The sequence below is a fragment of the Gigantopelta aegis genome, chromosome 6, assembly GCF_016097555.1.
Source record: "Gigantopelta aegis isolate Gae_Host chromosome 6, Gae_host_genome, whole genome shotgun sequence".
Lineage (NCBI taxonomy): Eukaryota > Metazoa > Mollusca > Gastropoda > Neomphalida > Peltospiridae > Gigantopelta > Gigantopelta aegis.
This window is the reverse complement of record NC_054704.1, coordinates 41,730,226-41,751,312: the sequence shown is the minus strand read 5'-3', so window position 1 is coordinate 41,751,312 and position 21,087 is coordinate 41,730,226. Positions and strand designations below refer to the sequence as shown.

The 21,087-nt window shown below is 35.1% G+C and overlaps 2 protein-coding genes across 3 annotated transcripts in view; one reads left to right on the top strand and one right to left on the bottom strand.

Moving 5' to 3' along the window:
- LOC121374070 (ran GTPase-activating protein 1-like) overlaps nt 1-12,510 on the top strand; it is a 28,751-nt gene extending 16,241 nt beyond the window's left edge. Inside the window, exons 10-17 of the mRNA XM_041500968.1 lie at nt 297-357; nt 1,733-1,816; nt 7,167-7,262; nt 7,767-7,811; nt 8,190-8,250; nt 9,337-9,422; nt 10,709-10,833; nt 11,604-12,510. Coding sequence (XP_041356902.1) covers nt 297-357; nt 1,733-1,816; nt 7,167-7,262; nt 7,767-7,811; nt 8,190-8,250; nt 9,337-9,422; nt 10,709-10,833; nt 11,604-11,673 — 628 coding nt within the window. The 3' untranslated portion in view covers nt 11,674-12,510. The remainder of the gene's footprint in view (nt 1-296; nt 358-1,732; nt 1,817-7,166; nt 7,263-7,766; nt 7,812-8,189; nt 8,251-9,336; nt 9,423-10,708; nt 10,834-11,603) is intronic.
- A 565-nt stretch (nt 12,511-13,075) lies between these two features.
- LOC121374071 (aminoacyl tRNA synthase complex-interacting multifunctional protein 1-like) lies at nt 13,076-21,084 on the bottom strand. 2 transcript variants are annotated; one of them, XM_041500970.1, is made up of 7 exons: nt 21,029-21,084; nt 19,708-19,843; nt 17,918-18,031; nt 17,155-17,274; nt 16,024-16,235; nt 14,522-14,693; nt 13,076-13,453 (listed from the first exon to the last, which is right to left on the bottom strand). In XM_041500970.1, exons 2-7 carry the CDS (start codon nt 19,811-19,813, stop codon nt 13,287-13,289), a joined length of 891 nt encoding a protein of 296 aa, XP_041356904.1. In that variant the 5' UTR covers nt 19,814-19,843; nt 21,029-21,084; the 3' UTR covers nt 13,076-13,286. The 2 variants fall into 2 exon arrangements, with proteins under 2 accessions (XP_041356904.1, XP_041356903.1); XM_041500969.1 differs by having other exon boundaries at nt 19,708-19,826; nt 21,029-21,078.
- Nucleotides 21,085-21,087: the final 3 nt, after the last annotated feature.

Sequence of the window (21,087 nt, the reverse complement as noted above, 5' to 3'; positions counted from 1 at the left end):
TTGCAGGCCTGTACCACATTGACAGTCGCTTGTGTGACATATATTGAGCTTGTGGAGATGGAAGTTCAGGCAGCAGTGGCCTGTGTGAAGCCTAAAGATTGTAGTCTGGGCTCGTCTTTCAAGTGTCTCCCATGGTTCGTGGTTTGTCACTCTTGTAGTGTTTTACATCTTTCATGCCTAATGTAATACAGATGATGTATTGGTCAGAGTGGGATTGATGTATCAGTTTATAATATACCAAGATTTTTTATGCCACAGATGTAATATTTATGTTTCCTTCTGCTTTATTTATATAGTGATGATGAAGGCAGCGATGAGGATGATGAAGATGAGGATGGTGAACACAATGACGATGAGGTAGGTAATTCTGCAGATGTTTCAGGAATTGTAAACAGGATTGATATTACAGTGTGTTTCCCCCTGCAAATACGTACCTTAGCACATGTTAACAAAGGACAGGTAATGTATCCATAAAAGAGAAAACACCTCAAGTTTTCTTAATTTTGTGAACAATTGTTTGTATCTGCAATGCGTGTATAAAATTAAAGTAATGTCTGCATATATATTTTTTGTAACTTGAGGGTGAGCACAAATTACTTAAAAGCACAAAGACGAGATATAGGTATTACTTTTTTGGTGCCGGTGATGTCAACTTTTGCATTGAAGTTTCATATTTAAGTTTGACAACAGTCACTTTTCGGACCCTTGTTTTGGCTTCATACACAATAAATAAAGCAAATTCAACAGTAATTTTTTATATCACATATTTGACAAACGGTACTTTTTATTTATTACATCTTTTAAAACTTAAACTTAATATTTTGTCCAGAATTATGAAAAATAAAAACATACCGACCTGTAAACAGTGTTATCTGCTTGTTATAGAATTTAGACAGAGGTCAAGGTTAGGAGACCAGTTTTTATTTTAATGTGATGGAGCATTGTACTAATATAGCTAATTTGAATTTGAATGACGTCAGTGTTCCAATGACATCATTTTGCATCTCCTAACAATAACCATAAACTGGGTACATAACGTTTACATTTTAACAACACTGGAAAAATTCCAGTGCAAAAATGCTATTAAAAATGGTTTGTTTGCACATTACTAGTGCACCTGAATGTGTTTTGGAAATTTTTTACTTTTTACGAAATATGGATTTCAAGTGAAATAACGTTAAGATATGTTATATTTATTGTGTACGAAGCCAAAACAAGGGTGTGAAGAGTGACTGTCGTCGACCTTAGATCAGAAACTCACAAACTATAATTCCTAGGACGATGAAACTTGATTTATAGTTGCACCTACGGACATTCGTCACAGTGCACCAAAATTGATTTATGATGGGCAAGGCATTTAATTCTTGTCGTGGCGGGACTTAGCCCAGTGGTAAAGCACTTGCTCGATGCATGGTCGGTCTGGGATCAATCCCTGCCGGTGGGCCCATTGGGTTATTTCTCGTTCCATCTAGTGCACCACGACTGGTATATCAAAAGCCGTGGTATGTACTACCCTGTCTGGGATGGTGTATATAAAAGATCCCTTGCTGCTAATCGAAAAGAGTAGCCCATGAAGTGGCGACAGTGGGTTTCCTCTCTCAATATCTGTGTGGTTCTTAACCATATGTCTGATGCCATATAACTGTAAATAAAATGTGTTGAGTGCGTCGTTAAATAAAACATTTCTTTCTTTCTTTAATTCTTGTCGGTAATTATTATTGTGTGTTTTCAGGAGGCAGAGGATGATGAGGAAGGTGACGTCGTGGATGACCCGGAGCTCCAGGTCAGAGGTGAAGCGATCGGCACACCTAGAAAAGTAAGTCCTCTTGTTCACTGTACAGTGAAACCTCTCAAAACCAGACCCTCTATAAACCGGAATTCCCCCCCAAAAAAAACGGACATGTCCCATGGTCCTTTTTTAAAAATCAGTACAGAACGTAACCTCTCTAAACCAGATACCTCTTAAAACCAGACATTTTACTTGGCCCCGAGGGTGTCCGGTTTAGAGGGGTTTCACTGTAGTGCATCATAGTTTTAATTGACAGTGCTGACAGAAAGATTCTTACATTTGTAAGTTTGGTATGGTACTGTTTTATCAAGAAAAAACCCAAGTAAATTTAGGCATCTCATATCACTGGATACGTTTTACTACTGACTTTTATTTCATAAACACACATAATTTTTTTCGCTTCGTATTCTGTGTCAGTATAAAAGCAATGTGTGTGCTGTTTAGTGTGGTGGCTTCCTCAGTTCATCGTGTCTTGTCCGAGTCTAAACGGTTGTGTTTGGCCTTTTTGCAGATGGAAGCCACCTCACTTGCTGATGAGATGGGCAGGCTGCACCTATCCTGACGTGGCTTCACACTAGGAGCCTGTACATAAACTGTCACTTATTTATAATGGAGGATTGTCTCGGTCGAAAATAGTGAATTTCTGCAATAACAGTACCTGAATAGTGTAGTGCAAGAAAGAATTCGTCCAACAATAGATCTTAACAATGGAGGATTGCCTCAGTTGAAAATAGTGAATTTCTACAAAAAAGAACACTTCAAACAAACAATACAATTAACATAACACTTAATAATATTTATAATGAAGGAGTTGTCTCAGTCAAAAATAGTGAATTTCTACCAAAAAAAAGAATACATTAAACATATTTATAATGGAGTGGTTGTCTCAGTTGAAAACAGTGAATTTCTACCAAAAAAAAGAACACATTAAACATATTTATAATGGAGGGGTTGTCTCAGTTGGAAACGGTGAATTTCTACAAAAAAAGAGAACACATTTATAAACATATTTATAATGGAGGGATTGCCTCAGTTGAAAATAGCGAAATTCCACACACAAAAATAATACATTAATCATATTTATAATGGAGGGGTTGAAAAATAGCGAAATTCCACAAAAAAGAACACATCTAACGATATAATTAAAACTTATTTATAATAGAGGGGTTGTCTCACTCTGTTAAATAGTCAAGCACCTGAATAGTGCAGTAAACAGCATGTCAAGTATTTATTTAAATTACAAGGGAAACAGTTGTTTTTCACCAAGTTTATCACCTGGTTATTGTAAACAAGAGCACACACACACATGTAAAATGCAGGAATTTTCACATATTTATAACAAGGATTGCTTTGGTCTCTGTTACCTTTCACAAGTACTGCACCTAAAGTATGATAGACAATAGAAATTAGACATTTATAATGGAGGGATTTTTGCAGTGAATGATTGAATCTTTAATGACACCCCAGTGCCAAAAATACAATGGCTATTGGTTGTCAAACAAAGGAAAGTATATGAATGAATGGTTCCTAGAGTTTCCTAGTCCAAAATAATGTAAACTAAAGCAATGCTGGATTTGTATGATAAAGAGCATGTGCTTCAAACTGACTTGCACAGAATTAATAATTTATGATGGTAACATGACAAAAATAAAATCATTAATTTCCACACAAGTACCCACTGCACCTATACCATGGAAGATATGCAGAAAAATAGAAACATGCATTTACATTTTTATAATGGGATTTTTTTTTCAGCCCAACACTACATGTAGTACCTTACTTATTTGTGACGTGAAGAGCATGTGGTTGAAACAAATGCCAATTGGAAGGATTGTAATATTTGTATTGGGATAAAATAATTACCTTTCACAAGGACAGAGTTTAATCTAACACATGACAAAACTGGTGTTTACACATTTTATAACGGGGATTGTCCCAGTGTGAATATTATTGCTTCCATAAGTATGAAAGAAGTATTAAAAAAACCTGTGAAACGAGATATCTTTTCTATATTATTGTAAATCCTAAAATGATGAACATATTGATTTGTGTAGAGGAGATGAGTGTGCAATAAAAGGATTTACCATCAGGATTTCCTCGGCATAAAATAAGTAACATCTACGTTTACTACTAGCGCTGGGCTGTATACCGTATATACCGTTCAGTATCGGGATTTACCATACTGAACAATTATTAAAATACAGAAATTTCTGTATTGAAAAATGTTTTACGCCATTTAGTAAAGCACTAATAATATATATCTGACGAACACAAAATAGCTGAATAGAAGAGAGATGAGGGCCTTGTGTATGGAATTTAATTTTATTTAGATCAAATTAGTAGGTGAGAGTTAACTAGGGCATGCATTTAAAGCTGAAAATACCACTCGATATTGATATCGATATTGTATGAATACTGTACTGATATCGAGATAAATCAGCCCCAAAATACCGATACCGAACCTGAAATTTCAGTACTGCCCAGCTCTATGTACTACCCTTAGTCTGTGTGTGCAAAACAAAACAAATTCACATTTATAATAGATGATTTGTCGCAGTCTGCACTGATTGACATTCCACAAGAGCAGCATCTGATCTGTGCAATATGCAGCATGTAACATTGTGTGAAGTATGGCACATTTGCAGTTATCATGCAAGGGCCCATGCTCATAAAACGGAGTATAGACTCGCATCTCTAATATCGTCAGACACATGCAATTTGTATGACTTGGTTATAATGTTAAAGTCGCAGAGTTTATTTGGAGTCTAGACTCCATAAGGTTTATAAACACTGGGAAAGGAGTTTCTTAGTTTGAGTCTAATAATGTCACATGCATGCAGTTTGATTCACGTTGCCATTACGTTAAAAGTCTCAGACTTTATTTGAGTCTTTAGTCTAGGTTCTAAACCATTTATAAGCATGGGGAAAGGAGTTTCTTAGTTTTAAGTAGTGAATATCCATCAGCACCCTGGAACATCTTTCTAGTGAAATAAACAATATGCATATACAGTGAAAATCCTCTAAACCGGATACCCTCGAGACCAAGTAAAATGCCTGGTTTATAGAGGTATCCGGTTTAGAGAGGTTCTCTTCTGTACCGAAATTTAAAAGGGGCCGCACAAAACGTCTGATTTTGAGGAAATTCCAGTTCACAGAGGGTCTGGTTTTGAGAGGTTTCACTGTAGTAGAAATTGGCACCAATTTTTACACCTGGTCTACATTCAACCAGCCATTTTTCGCTGAACGTTTGCAAAGTATTTTGACTGGTTTTCATGGTATTCATTCAGTTTAATGTACTGTGAAATCTTTTCTTTTTTAGTCTTAAATGTTCATATGTTTTTTTAAGAAACACATTTCATTCGGTACTTAAATTTGTGGATGGTAAAGGTAGTGTCATAATTCGTATTATATATATATACATGTATTATATTTTTGTTTGTACTTAAATTCATTAACTGCACCTGTCCACAAATTACAAGAAAATTAGACCGCCATGAAGAAAAGTGTTTTCACAGTATAGCGTAAAAACCATGTAGCAAGCGTTAGCGACAAACGGTTGGCTGAACTTTCCCTTGTTCTTATCAGCAAGCATTTCCACTTGTGGTATTTTTCAAAGCAAGTTGTCTGTGATTTGAGTGATACTTTTACTTGTCTGCTTTCTTAAAATGGACCAGTCTGCTTTTATTTGACTGCTGAATATTAAAATGTGAGTTGAGGTTTTAACTGATTGGTTTGCTTCATAGAGTCCTGTTGGTAAATATGACAAAAGTTTAACATGCAGGATACATCATTGTTGTATAGTATAAAAATTGATTTTTATGTATTAATCTTTTAAAATAAAATAAATTGTTTTAACTGTTTTATTACCACGTTATGCAACATATTAATTTAAATTTTGATATACTGTTGTCAAAATATTCCAGCGAACAGAAATGCCAAAATATATGATCTGTTTTCATTATTATAAATAACCATCATCATTTAATGATACTTTCATCAATTTTCTTGAATTGCAGTGTTCTGATTTTGGCTCCACATTATTTTGTTAATGTTATAACTGTTTTGGAATAGTTCTGTTCTGTCCAACAAAAATATACCTCTTAATTCCATGTGTACAGAACATATGTTTAAGTTATGTTGATTTTTAAAAGTACTTTTTATCACAAGCGTTATTGTATTTCTTTTCTTATGCAGTTGTTTCACATGTACAAGTATATTTATATTTGTTTTTAATAAACATATAGTATACACTGTATTTTTGTTACATTTTATTTACTTTAATTTCTGGACAGAACTGCTAAATTTATTTCAGTAAGGGGAAAGAAACATTTTTTTTTTTTTAGGAAACTGATTTTATGATTTGGAAGTGTACTATGTATGCCTCTGTTTGTTTTTTAATGCTCCTTAATCTGTTTTGCATCATAATATTATAAAAAATCATTTGGTGATGAGAAGTAATCTTTGCTTAACTCAAATTTTAATCTTGAAGTAAAAGCTAGGAGATGAGTAGCAAATCTAGAACCCTGTTGCTCCTTGTCAATTTCTAAATATTTGCTAGACAATGCTATTCTTATTTTGTAAAGAATAGCCTACTAGTAGCTTTTAGCTTAAAGATTGTATAAAAAACCCATTAACCAGTCTAGTGGTGAATCAGTGTTTTATCTTGGTTCCACCCCACCCCACAACAGCCCTCCCCTCACTTCACACATTGAAAATAATGTACATGTACTGCGATTATATATGGGTACCAGCATTTAGAAACATTACTGTCTAATTTAATTTCTACGAATATATTTCAACAAATATTTAAAAAAAAAAAAACTGGGACTATATATGGGTAGCAGCATTTAGAAATGTTACAGTGTAATTTAATTTCTATTTCCTTTCTTTCTCATTAAGATCCTTTCCTGATCTGAGAAAGCTGCTCCTATGTTTGAGCTTCTTTTGCTATCCAGAGGCAGGACGTAGCCAAGTTGTAAAGCCTTCACCTGATGCACGGTTGCTTTAGGATTGATAACAGTTTGTGGACCCATTGGGTTATTTCTCGTTCCAGGCAGTGCACCACTACTGGTATATCAAAGGCTATGGTATGTGCTATCCTGTCAGGGTGGTGCATTTAGAGTATCCCATGATACTAATGGAAAAATATAAGACTATATGTAAAAATTACCAAATTATCCAATAGTGGATGATACAGTAATAAATCAGTGTGCTCTAGTGGTGTCGTTAAACAAAACAAACTTTTAACTTTTTAAATTTTCACTATCCAAACCACAAGCCCATATTTTCAACAGTGACAGATGGTCCTTTGTTGTAATCGTCCGTGTCACACATCTGCCGTTTACTATGTTGTTATCTAAAGCATGTTGTTTTCCAGGAGGTAACAGCCAAAGATTTCCTGTCTTTCCCGTCTCCATCCAAACTGCTTCAGCTTGGCAAGCACAGAGTGACAGCCATCAAGGAAGAACTAGGGGTATAACATTATTCAATACACTAATAAACAGTTATAGCATTGTGAACAAGAGACCCATATGATGTTTTGTAGAGCAAATAAAAAAAATATATATATTGACGGAGGCCAATATTTACTTTTTACTCATCTCATGACAGTGCCATAGTTATTTCATTACTTTGGTCTGTCCATCTGTCACACATACTGTTTTCTGGACCTTTTTTTTCCCCCCGCAATGCCTCAAGATATTCAGATGAAATTTTTGTGTAAAGTTTTATAAGTTTTTGACAGGGTTAAGACCCTTGAACTTGGGAGATATGAACATTTGTTTTCCCGACTTTTTCCTGTATTGCTGCAAGATTTTGTTTATAGCTTTATTATGTATGTCATTTGAGATTGAGTCTGGACTCTTTAAAAGTTTTATAAGCACAGGCCCTGATTCACAAGCTTGTGAAATGGCTTCAAAGCTCACTATTAAATGCTTACCTACATGTGTATGTTATATTTTTTCCTTCTGTTTTTCAGAATGACGTTACTGATGTGGAAAAAGTTGTAGAAACTGTGATACGGGTATGTTGTAAACTTTTAATAGGGACAAATTATATATATATATTTTAATGAATGATGCTACAGCTATATTTCTATAGTTTGTTTCATGGCAGTATTGTTAAAATTAGCTTTAATCTGGTTTGGTTAGATATAACCTTGTCATCCAATACAGCATGAACAGAATGTGTGTTGTGGCCACTTATTAAATAATGTGCTTGGGTGTGATTATTATGTACCAGTGTACACTTTCCTTTTTTCTCCCTCACTGTGGAGCATGTGTTATAATTTCTATATGGTTGATAAAATAGTTGTACGGTAAGGATTCTGAGGTGTAATTAATTAAACCTAACTTTCTTTTCTGTTGATGATTTAACAGTGAGGACACTTGTTTTAATACAGATTTCAGCAGTGGTGACAAAGGACGATGAAAAAACAAAACATGCTGCTTGTGAATGTGCAGGTAAATACACAGAGACATTAACAAAAAGTTCATCCAATTTGCTTTTCACATGCATTGAAATCTCAGTGTATTGTTTGGTAAGACCAGTTATGTGGTTTGAGGTGGATTTATTTGTAGCAGTTTCAGTGTGAAGTTAATTAGATAGCAACAAACTCTTAAAATTATTAAATCCCACCATTGTAAATCAGAATCGTGAGGCTTAGGCTGTATTAATGCAGGATGCTGAAGTATTTTACACATCAGACTTCAAAGTTTATGGATTAAAAATGGGTGGTCACATTAAGCCATAAGGATTGAGACTTGCGGTGATATGAGAATAGCTGAATGTGACAAGACAAATATAATGATTCCACTGGTTGCTATGCAATCAGCTGTCCTTGTATCGTGTGACATGGCCTTTAGTGTCTAAAGTCTGAACCACATTGTTAACAACTATGATAAATCAGTCTCCTACCTTTAATTATCATTAGATTGTCCCCACACTTTGTTCAAACCCCATTACGATGACACAGATTCCAAATGCTAGATTATAACCATGTCACCTGAGATCTCCTAGGACAAAACACATGCAATTTTTTGCTAGCTGTCATTTTGCGTTTTTATGGAATAGTCTTCAGGAGGGGTAGATCGATATGACATAATCTAACAACATTATGTCACGCTATGGTTTAATGCAGGTGTCATGACATCAGATTAATTATGTCACATACTTCAGAGGCTTCCACCCCTTTTGAAGAGTATTCCATAAAAAATAAAAATAGCAGTGAAAAGTTGTATGTGTTTTGTCCTAGGAGATCTTAGCGAAGTTGATATAGTTTCAGTCTATTTTGTGGAATCTATGTGATTGTAATGGGTTTTACATGATTTTATGTCTAGACAAAATGTGGAGAAAATCTAACGGTAATTAAGGTAGGAGAATAAATGATCGTAGTTGTTAACAATTTGGTTCAGACATTAGACTAAATACAATACAGTTTGTTATTGGCAGTAAGTGTTCAGATTCATGCTTAGTTTTATGAATGTTTTGTGGATATGATTTAAACAAAATTCTGTTGCATTTATTTTGATACATTGTATTTACTTCAGATGGATTGTTTCAAGAGATATTTAAAGTACCAGAAAACATAGCCATTGCAACAAATGCACTTCTTGTTCAGATGGGAATAATAAAGGTGGGTAAATATTGCCAGGTGTATGTGTTCCTCTCCAGCGAGATGGTTTGTGAGATATTGTTTCTGTATTTCCAATTGTAGTGATCATAACATTAATAACAATGGCATATATATCATTAATACAAGTTTTTGACTGAATAACTTATTTGAAGATGTAATGTTCTGGCTCAACAAACTCATTTCAAAAAGTATAGTGGCTTTTGTTCAAACTGAGAACATAAGACTTGTCGTCTGCTTCGACATGATGTATCCCCAGGATACACTTCCGGGCATTGTTATATTAGCACTTCTGGTAATAGTAACTAAACGATAATAGTTTCTATATAGCTATTGGTATTACTGCTATAAACATTACAGAAGATAAAATCAATGACAAAAATATTTTGATTATTGGTATAAACACTAAATAAGGTAAGCAAACAAGTCCTAGATGGGAAATTTATGAAACTTCCAAAGTCACTTTTTTGTGAAAGAAACTTCAAAACAAAACATATTTTAAAACTAACATACTCGAATCCAATAAACTATGCCACATACGGTACACAAATATCAAACTAGTGATATGTTTTTGCATATTATATATTTATTAATTACTGGTATGAGGAAACATCGTTTAATATACTGACATTTATTTTACAGTAAATACAATTCATTACAGTGGTGACATCATTTCTTATACTTAGCTTTGTGCTTTCCCATGGCTGTTTGTCAAAAGAAATTGCATACCTTTAAACATATAGATTATGTAGCATGCAGTGTTAAATAAAATACTGTACTTGTTCCCATAAAGAGATTATTTATATTACCACTTGTATGTTTTTGACCAACCATTACTTGCTTCTGGTCGTGATGTACAGTTGAAAGAAAACATTTGTAATAAAAATGGTTACTTATAGACACTATAGGGCGGGATGTAGCCCAGTGGGAAAACACTCACTTGATGCGCGGTCGGTCTAGGATCGATCCCCGTCGGTGGGCCTATTCCTCGCTCTAGCCAGTGCACCACAACTGGTATATCAAAGGCCATGGTATGTGCTATCCTGTCAGTGGGATGGTGCATATAAAAGATCCCTTGCCACTAATGGAAAAACGTAGCGGGTTTCATCTCTATGGCTGTGCCAAAATGACCATATATTTGACATCCAACAGCCGATGATTAATAAATTTATGTGCTCAAGTGGTGTCGTTAAAAAAAAAAAAAAAACTTTTTTATGGAGACTCTGTAATATGCGGGTTTTTTCTTATTGCTTTGTATACGTTAGTGTTTTTCGTTTTTCCAATCTCAGGGAGAAGACAAGAAATTCAAGCCTATCAGTGATGTGACTGGTCCCCTCTTAGTGTTGGAGCATGCAGTGCAGCAGTCGTACTTCCCCCAAACAGCCAGGGAGATCCTTCTAGCCTTTGTAAACAAGTAAGTGCTTTTCACAGACCGTCATCTGCTGTCTGGGGCAGATCTCTTGGAGGGTGTGCCCCAGACAGGAATAGGTGAAACATCTTTTGTGGATCAAATGAGTGATCGATTGATTGATTGAAGTAAGTCGAGAAGGTTACCGGTAGATTACCACGGTGGTACAGAGTTCAGTTAACTCTTTACATAATCAAATATCTTCCTTGTTAATTACACATAAAAACATATCTGATGTTAAGAGGCTTAAAACTATAAGGCATGAGAGGGTTTTAAACTAGTTTATAAATTGGCATAAAACCAGAGTCCATAGTCTTAAAAATGTTTTAAAAAAAATACTATCAAAAGAATTTGTGTAAAACATTGATGTTGGGATATATATATAGAATGCGAAACGAGCGTGCCCTTCTTAACACTTTTATGAAACGGGTGGACAGTTGTGGTGTCTTGACAAGCGAAAAAGATATATATGTACCTCAGAAACGTGGGTTAGTAGCATTAACCAAATACAGTAAAGTAGTTATAATGAACCAGAAGGGACCATGATAGTTTGTTGTAGCAGTAGTTCATTGTACACATTTGCGTAAGATAGTTATTGATGTATAGGGAGATAAAACAGGACTTAACGATAATTTTGACCTATGCAGTAGTTCGTTCTAAGCATGTTCGTTATAAGTGTACTTTACTGTATTATTATTTGTCAAATTTGTGGCTTTTAGGATCAAATATTTATTAAAAATATAGTTTTGATATTTTTTTTCTTCTTCTTTTTACAGGCCTCATCCCAGATGGGAGTCTGCAGGGAATGTCAGATGCAAGTTGCTGGAGACTTTGATACAGTTCTGAGAGCTAAACACGTTCTTCTTCCACAGGAGAATATTTTTAAATTAACGAAAGCCTGGTTCCTATTAATGGATTGTGCATCACAAGTTGAACCGATGTGATTTGCTGTTACTCTTGGCACTTGTTAATATCACAAAACATTTGAAGTTAAATGATGAGCCAGGGTTTTGTCACGCCTGCTTGTCAGCTGAGCACGGCAATAATCTTGTGAAACTAATCATGATAACAAAGTGGACCAGGGTATGATGATGGTGAGATCTTAAGAGGGTTGGTTGGGTATCTCTTACTTAAAGATGCAAAGACAACATGTTTGAAGCTGTAGCAATGGGCCATACATTTGGAACCTGATTTAATATTAAAGTACATGTCGAATTTTATCTGGATTTTATTTAAAATAGAATAATTTGACAAATTTATTTAACACCGTGTCTGCTGAGGTAACATTTTAATTATGCATGCAGTGTGATTGTGTCTTTAAAAAATATATATGTTGACTGGAGATATTCACAATCAATTTTTTTTTTTTTTTTTCTGAAATAGTCTGAAAACTACATGTAAAGGCAATGCAAACTGGATTTTGCTAAAGCGTTATTTAGCCTAAGATTAGCAAGAAATATTTAACAAATAATTTTCAGAACTGAACTAAACAAAGGAATGTTCAAATTCAATTTCCACCTGCATTCATTTGATTTTTATTACACCATCAAAGAACTCCCAAATTTGTCCTCAAGAAGATGTAGGTTTTATGTTTACTAGTAAGAAAAAGTGCATCACATAACTACCTACATCAGGTGTTTTACCATTTTATTTTTACAGCAGAATAAAAAAAAATATTGATTACTCCTGAAGTATGTTGATTATTAGCTTTTACAGGCCTATGGCGTAGATATACGAGAAACATTGATTCAATGGTTAATCAATAGCAATGTTTCTATAAGAGCAATGCAGTTTTTGTTAACTGCATTCACGGACATGGAACACTTTTCCAAATACACTGGACTGCTACTGCCCCAAGACTACACAATTTAAGGGATCTTTCAGCTAGGTTAACATGACAGCCCAGTTGTAAGGCGCATAGCCTTATATGCAATTAATCTAGGATCTATCCATGTTGGAGGGGGGGTGGGGGGGGAAGAGATTGGCCAATTTCTGTTTCTGATGTAATGCATGAATGACCTCGACCATGGTTTGTGGTAGCTAACGGTAGCATTTTCCCCAAACAGCACATACCACAGCCTGCCAAATCTGCCATTCATGGAGCACTCACAAGTGTAATGAGCATAGTGGTGCATTCATTCTGTATTTTAATATGAACTAGTGCTTACAGTCTCGCACAAGCTTATATATCATTGAAGCTTATGTATGTCCAATTTAGTTTTTTTAAAGAAAAAAAGAAAGATACAAATTTATAATAGCACCTTTAATAATAAAATATAGTTGTCTTGTCAAAACAGAAACTGACATTTGTACACAACATTTTGCAGGCTCTTTTTAGTACAAGAAATCTGTTCAAATAGTCTGGTGCATATATATATATATATATATATGCTGCTTAATGGACACTTTTTTTTTCTTGATTGTTTTTATTCCTTGAAAATGTAAGTTACATAAAGAAATCATGAAATCTGTGCATTAGGTAAGGTTTCAGCTACCACAATGCCTTTTCCCTCCACCTTAAATGGAACTCCCTTGTAGGTGGCAACCTTGTTGGCGTCAGTTTTAACAAATGGTTTCAGGGTCTCCCATATTTTCTTCTTTGGATTAAGCAATGCATCTGGTTCACCTGCAAAACAAAGTTCAAAGAAATATTTGTTTAATGACACCCCAACAAAGGAATATATGTTTAAATATTCAACAACTCTGACATGTTTTAAACCTTTGGCATACCTTTATAAATACCAATATGACATTTTCACTAATTAATTATGAATTGACGCAATGTTGCTGACAAGCTATGAGAATAAAATACACAATCAATACACAATCAATATGTACAAGTCATCATTTTTTAAATAACAATTTGTTATTAGGCCCATGTCACTATTGAGACCTTTTTTTTTTTGCCTATAAATATTTGCCAGCAGTTCTGAATAGTAAGTATTAAAGTAATAGTTTTATCTGAATCTCTAAATACCATAATACAGTTGTTCACAAAAGGACGATATATGTGGCAACAGGCACATGCTATTACTCCACTATTTTTTTTATGATAATGAAATATGTAGGTTTCAGATTTAAAATAAATAAATAATGGAATAGTAACCAGAAGAAATACCTAGCATTACCCAAATTATTTGGTAGCCAGAAAATTTCCTAATTATAATTAACATTAGAAATGAAGTCTGAATAACTTTTTACCAAACAAAGTTATGATGAAATAAATTAAAATACCTCTTTTTTTTCCCCTTCCCACCACCCAATCTTCCAAACCCAACATTTGATAGAACATATATAAATAAGAAAAAGAAAATTTGGCCTGGAAAAATGTACTTATTTTCTCCACATGTAATCCACTGAACTATCAACACTTGTATTCCCCACCACATACCTGGATAGCCTTCAAATGAGATTCCACTGAACTATCAACACTTGTATTCCCCACCACATACTTGGATAGCCTTTAAATGACATTCCACCGAACTATCAACACTTGTATTCCCCACCACGTACCTGGATAGCCTTCAAATGAGACACCACCGAACTATCAACACTTGTATTCCCCACAAATACCTGGATGGCCTTCACTGAGATTCCACCAAACTATCAACACTTGTATTCCCCACCATGTACCTGGATAGCCATCAAATGAGATTCAACCGAACTATCAACACTTGTATTCACCACCACATACCTGGATAGCCTTCAAATGAGATTCTGTCGCCAGGTTTCACCCCTGCTGGTGGGATCAAAATCTCAACTTTGTCTGGGGTGGTGCTGGCACACATGATCATTCCTTCGGACAACACACCTCGCATCTTGGCAGGCTTTAGGTTGCACATAAACACAGCCAGACGGTCTTGCATCTATGAATAAAAATATTGGATGACAAACATTTTTATGGCCGCTTCATCATTTGAAAACTGAGCATTTTCATGTTCACAGTTAAGTAAATTTTCTAATCTACAAATTTATAATATATTTATTAGTATTCACCATAAAAACAAAACAGCACAGTTCTTTATTAATATTCTGTAACCCCTGAATCATTTTAAAATTCAACAAGCATTATGAGAGTACTGCTGAAGAAATACATATCCCCTACAAGGCCTAACAAATTTACATATCTCCCAAATTCAAGGACCATAACTCTGTGAAATTAGGGGTATATTGCAATGAAAGTTGAACTTCATCTGTAACTACATGAAACAGCTATATACAATATTTCATCTCAATATCTTGAGGCATTGCAAACAAAGTCTGGAAAACGATCTCCATAGCTAAGTTCAAGGGCCATAACTCTTTGAAACATGACAAATCGCCATGAAAGTAACTTTATCTTTAACAGTACATGATAAAGATGTACACAAAATTTCTGCTCAATATCTCAAGACATTGTGAAAAACCCCATCTGGAAAACCTATATGTGGGACAGATGGATGGACGGACGGACAGACAGACTGTGGAGATGAAACCTATAGTCCATTCCGACTAAAAAGAAAGAAATTTAATAGAAAGAAAGGGAAATTCTTAACCATAAAAACTTATGGTGTTCTATACATCAATAAAAAAAAGAGTAAAGTTTGTTTTATTTAACGACGCCACTAGAGCACAATGATTTTTTATTTTATCATCGGCTATTGGACGACAAACATATGGTCATTCTAACACTGTTTTTTTAGAAGAAACCTCCTGTCGCTACATAGGCTAATCTTTTATGACAGGCAGCAAGGGATCTTTTATTTGCACTTCCCACAGGCAGGATAGCACAAACCATGGCCTTTGTTGAACCAGTTATGGATCACTGGTCGGTGCAAGTGGTTTACACTTACCCATTGAGCCTTGCAGGGCACTCACTCAGGGTTTGGAGTCGGTATCTGGATTAAAGTACCCAGTACCTACCAGCCTGTAGACCGATGGTCTAACACGACGCCACTGAGGCCGGTCTATACATCAATCAAGGAACCATGTGAACTGTACTTTTATGCACTGAATTTTCAAGCATGTTTGTTTCAGGCACATCCTCTCAGAGTTTAACCAGAAACGCACCCAAAATGGGGGTGACCCCTTTAAATATCAAAGCCACAGAAGCATGTCGGTACCGCTCATATCTTTCAAAGTTTCACTGCAAATGTGCCCAAAACATAGAGATTTCCTAAAATACTTGTAGAACAATATCAAAAACAATCAACTTACTTGTTCTAGTGGTACAGACTTGACTAATCCAGAAACAACCGTTCGGTTTTTCTCCTCCCCAATATCAACCTCTTCTACATAAAGTGTGTCTGCATCTGGATGTTTTTTCACCGACAAAATCTTCCCAATTCTCATATCTAACCGTGAGATATCGATTGTCTCTTCTGCTTTGTTATCAGGTTTCGCAGCTGCAGGGTTTTTTTCTTTGGGGGCTGAAAAATAAACCATTATTTCTTGGTGAGAGACCACTTAAATATTGCTCGACTCTTGGATCAAGTACATTTCACATAGAAAAAAGTTAATGTTTGTTTTGTTTGATGACAAATACAGCAGATTGATTTATTAATCATCAGCTATTGGATGTCAAACATTTGGTAAATATTTACCAAGGGATCTTTTATATGCTAACCCCTGCAATTAAGAAAATGTCCATGGCAAAAAAAAACCCATACCATTTAAAGAAACCCTGAATATAATCCCAGGCAAAAAAGTGTTGCGGAGAACTAAAAACTCCACAGCATTGCCGATTGCCATGGGCTGTATGCACCATCCCACAGACAGAATAACACATGCCACAGCCTTTGAAATACCAGTCTTTGTGCACTGGTTGGAACAGGAAAAACACACACAGAATGGGTCTACTGAGGTCGTTGAATCCTAGGATGCAAGCACCTTAGACAAGCACTCTATCAACTAATCCAGATCCTGCCTCAGACAGGAGACCATGAAGAGGCATGAAGAGGCACACACAGAGCACCCCCACACGACAAGACTGAATATGGAAGAAGGAAATGTTTTATTTAACAACGTACTCAACACATTTTATTTACAGTTATATGGGGTCAGACATATGGTTAAGGACTACACAGATATTGAGGGAGAAAACCTGCTGTCGCCACTTCATGGGCTATTATTTTTGATTAGCAGCAGGGGATCTTTTATATGCACCATCCCACAGACAGGGTAGTACATACCACAGCCTTTGATATGCCAGTCGTGATGCACTGGCTGGAACGAGAAATAACCCAATGGGCCCACCGACGGGGGATCGATTTAAGACCAACTGCGCATCGAGGGAGCTCTTTACCACTGGGCTACGTCCTGCCCCAGACTGAACACACACACACACACCTTGCTTCTTCTCTTTCTTAGGTTTGTCATCCTTCTTCTTCTCCTCAACCGTCTCCGTTTTCATGGTGGAATCTGGAGCGGATGTAGACACACTGCGGTTTGGCACAAACACTTGTCTCACTACAATCAAACAATTTTTACAATAGCTAATATGTTTTTTCTTTCTGATTGTATGCACCATCCTACATTTATGATAGATATATCAAAGTGAAATTTTAATGTAAAGTTTAGCTATTTTCTATCTATAAAAAGTAATCAATTGTTATTTTTGTGCCAATATTAAACAAATTAATCACGGTAAATAAAGTAAAATGAAGTTCAGATGATGAAGTCAATTGTAGCAATAAAAATGGATGATTTGACAGCACTCTAGCAAAAACATGTATTCATTTATAACTTAACTTACCGGTATGAACATTTGCCTTAACAATTAACAGCGAAATCAACCAATGATTTTCACGATTTATTTATTTGCCTTTAAGATGATTTCATAAAATAGGGCTTGAATATAACAATCTGTCACCCACAACATATTTTTAAAATTGATGTGGGTGAAACGGCCCACTGGCGGCAATTGTGAGCTTGCCTATGGCCAAGAATTTTTTTATAAATTGAACAAATGTTAAATACTGGCAGATAATATACACCAGATATATTCATTTTGTTGAGGAGTTTTACCGATGGCAGTAATTTTATATCCAGCCGCAAGTTATATGGCTGTAAGTTCGAGCCCTGATAAAATAACAGTAAAATTCCATGTTACCTCCATTATGTATTTCAGCCATTACAAGTTGTATTTTGGCTTGTTCTACTTCCTTCCTGAGAATATCATTCTCTTTCTGTAGTCGGGCAGCCTCATCTTTTCCTACATAGGAAACTGTTAAAAACAGAGAGAAAGAGAGAGAAATGCATGCTTAATTACTGGCTGATGGGTGTCAAAGTTCAAACATAAACAGCTGTGAGACTCTATCTAGATAAGAGAAGAAACCTTGCCATTGCCACATACAAGCTATTCCGCTTTTGTTTCATAAAAATTGTAATGGAAGAACTCTAGGAAGATTAGTTGAAATAAACTGTGCCACCCTCATTAAATAATATTGAAGTATGCACTTTCTCATACAAGATAGTCCCTACCACATTCTTTGATTTACCAGTCATGGAGGACTGGTTGCGACAGGAAATGACCCAAAACAGATCAAACTGTATGACCACCTAAATAACCCCATAAAAACAACAACACAACAATAAAAGGAGGCATAAGTAATTAAATGTTGTGGCTGAAAGGATTTGTATATGATGTTGGACAGCAAAAAGAAAGAAAAAAAAAAAATAAAAAAAAGACAAAAGATAGGAGCTGTCAAAGCAGATGCAAAAAACAACAACAACAACCCTGTGCTAAACAGACTTGGAACTTTATTTATGTGCTCATATATCCTCAAAGGTTTTAGGCCCAACAGGGCTAAAAATTCGGATTCCCACTGAAGCAGTCCACGGGAATCCTCCGATTCTAAAGATTTTCAGAGAAGAACTTTATCAACAGTGTTAGTATATAGAATTTGTTGTCATATGCTACTCACTATATATGGATTACAAAAAAAAACCCAACCACACACACACCTATTTATTGAAAAGAATAACCAATTTGTCAGTAAAAGTTTATCCAATTTTAAAGCAAAAAAAAACAAAAACACATTTTTTATTTGTTTGTTTTTTACTAACAGTTTTGTTACTTGTTGGTTTCATTTTTTTTATAGTTAGTGTTTTTAGGTGTCTTACCAGTCCCAAATTCAGCCAGCAAATATTTTGCTAACTATTTGATTGGTTTCCATTGTGGCCATTTGATTTACCGTGAACCACCCAAACCAGTCTGGCGGACGTTTCCCATTACTTTTCGAAGATTGCTTATTTGTAAACAGCGCATAGGATACTTTTGCCAATATATTTTGTGCAGTGGTTCAATGTTTGTATGGATATTTCTGAAGCGTATTTCTACAACCGACAAAAACATGTAATGATTAAAAAGATCAGGTAATTCAAGGTTAGGAACATAATATCAGCGAACTAACATAGAAATGTTTGGTGTATTAGTAAATTTGGGAACACTTAATTACTGTCTATTGTTATTATGTAAAAACTTAACAAACATGTTCCTTTTGGTTCTCTTCGTTTGCAATTTGGTTCATGCTCCAGGCCAGACTAGTCTCAATAAACCACTACGTTTTGAAAATGCACGGATTCGAATGTATGCTACGCCTTTAAACTGAAGCTTGATGGCCAGACTATTTTTTAGTTTATTTCATTTTTTAATTCGGTAACATTTCACTCACTGATTATTCAATTAATACATTTTTGGAAATATTTCACGCGAATCCAAATAGATTCGGATGTTTTATGATTGCGCGAATCCTGGCGCGAATCGGATTCGGAGATTCGCGCAAATATTTAGCCCTGCCCAAGATGGGAGTGCCTTAAACTGTTAAATCTTTGGTAAATGGGGTTGGGGATTAAAAATTGCAACATTAAATATCCATGGACGTAATATGTCTTGCAAACCTGCAGCTTCTTTAAGAACGCTAATCTGACTGGTTAATTCTGCAATGATTTTGTCCGCCTGTTCTGCCTGTGTCCTCAAGAGGTTCAGTGTCTGTGGTGATGTCATTCTTAAACACACTCTGAAATGTTACCCAGTCTGAGTAAATATTATAATCATAATTAAATAGTTATATTACCACAAAATACAACAATGTATTATAATGAAAATGTTTGGTAACCAGTTAATGCACTAACATTTAGCTGTGTACTGATTTATATTTGATGGTAAATTCTGTAATGGAGCAACTAACCAATTAAAATTAAATATCTCTCCAAACCATATTTAGGCCAAGAGAATGAAAGTTATAGATTTGCGTCCAAACAATTTAAAACAGTCTGAGTAAATATTATAATCATAATTAAATAGTTATATTACCACAAAATACAACAATGTATTATAATGAAAATGTTTGGTAACCAGTTAATGCACTAACATTTAGCTATGTGTACTGATTTATATTTGATGGTAAATTCTGTAATGGAGCAACTAACCAATTAAAATTAAATATCTCTCCAAACCATATTTAGGCCAAGAGAATGAAAGTTATAGATTTGCGTCCGAACAATTTAAAAAACACATGAGGCTTTTTTTCATTTTTCATTATTCGTTATCTTTATTGATCTATTATTTCCATAGTAGATTAAAGTCCAAATGAGGTCGACACATCAAGAGTTCGGCAATTTTCGTCAATGTTTGGAATATACTGCTTCCTGCTTGACGATTCAATGCTCAAATGGGCTACAGTAACACTTCAGAATTTATGACGGAGATGGCAGTTTTGGCGCGAAGGACCTCGTAGACATTACCATTATTGACGATTTGGAACTTGAATTTGTGTGATGATCATTAAGTGCCTTTTTTGTGCAAATAATGAGATTTTTTGTAAATAATGCAAATTTTCAGCGGTATCTTTCACGGCATGCGGGCGGTGGACACAAATCTATATAACTTTCATTCTCATGGCCTTACTTTAAAAAAAATGGAAATACATCTTACGGGTGTATTGCGTAAGAACATATACATCAGTTTTACTTACTAATATTATAACTATCACCGATGGGAAATTATTTATTATTTAGGCATTGCAATCGCAAAGTGAAAGTACATGTAAGGGGAGATAATTGGTATGCCGTCGATCATGACCAAGCCTCAACATAAAGATAAAAATAAAATGAAAACCCCCTCAAACAGGATGCTTAACCACACAAATTTCAAACTCAATTGGTAACCGATTCAGTTCTGTTTGAAAATAATATTTAAACATGTCACTAAAATTCTTACTTGTAAATAAACTGCATTGAAACGACACATGCAACTTCCGCAAAGTCAGATTTTCATAC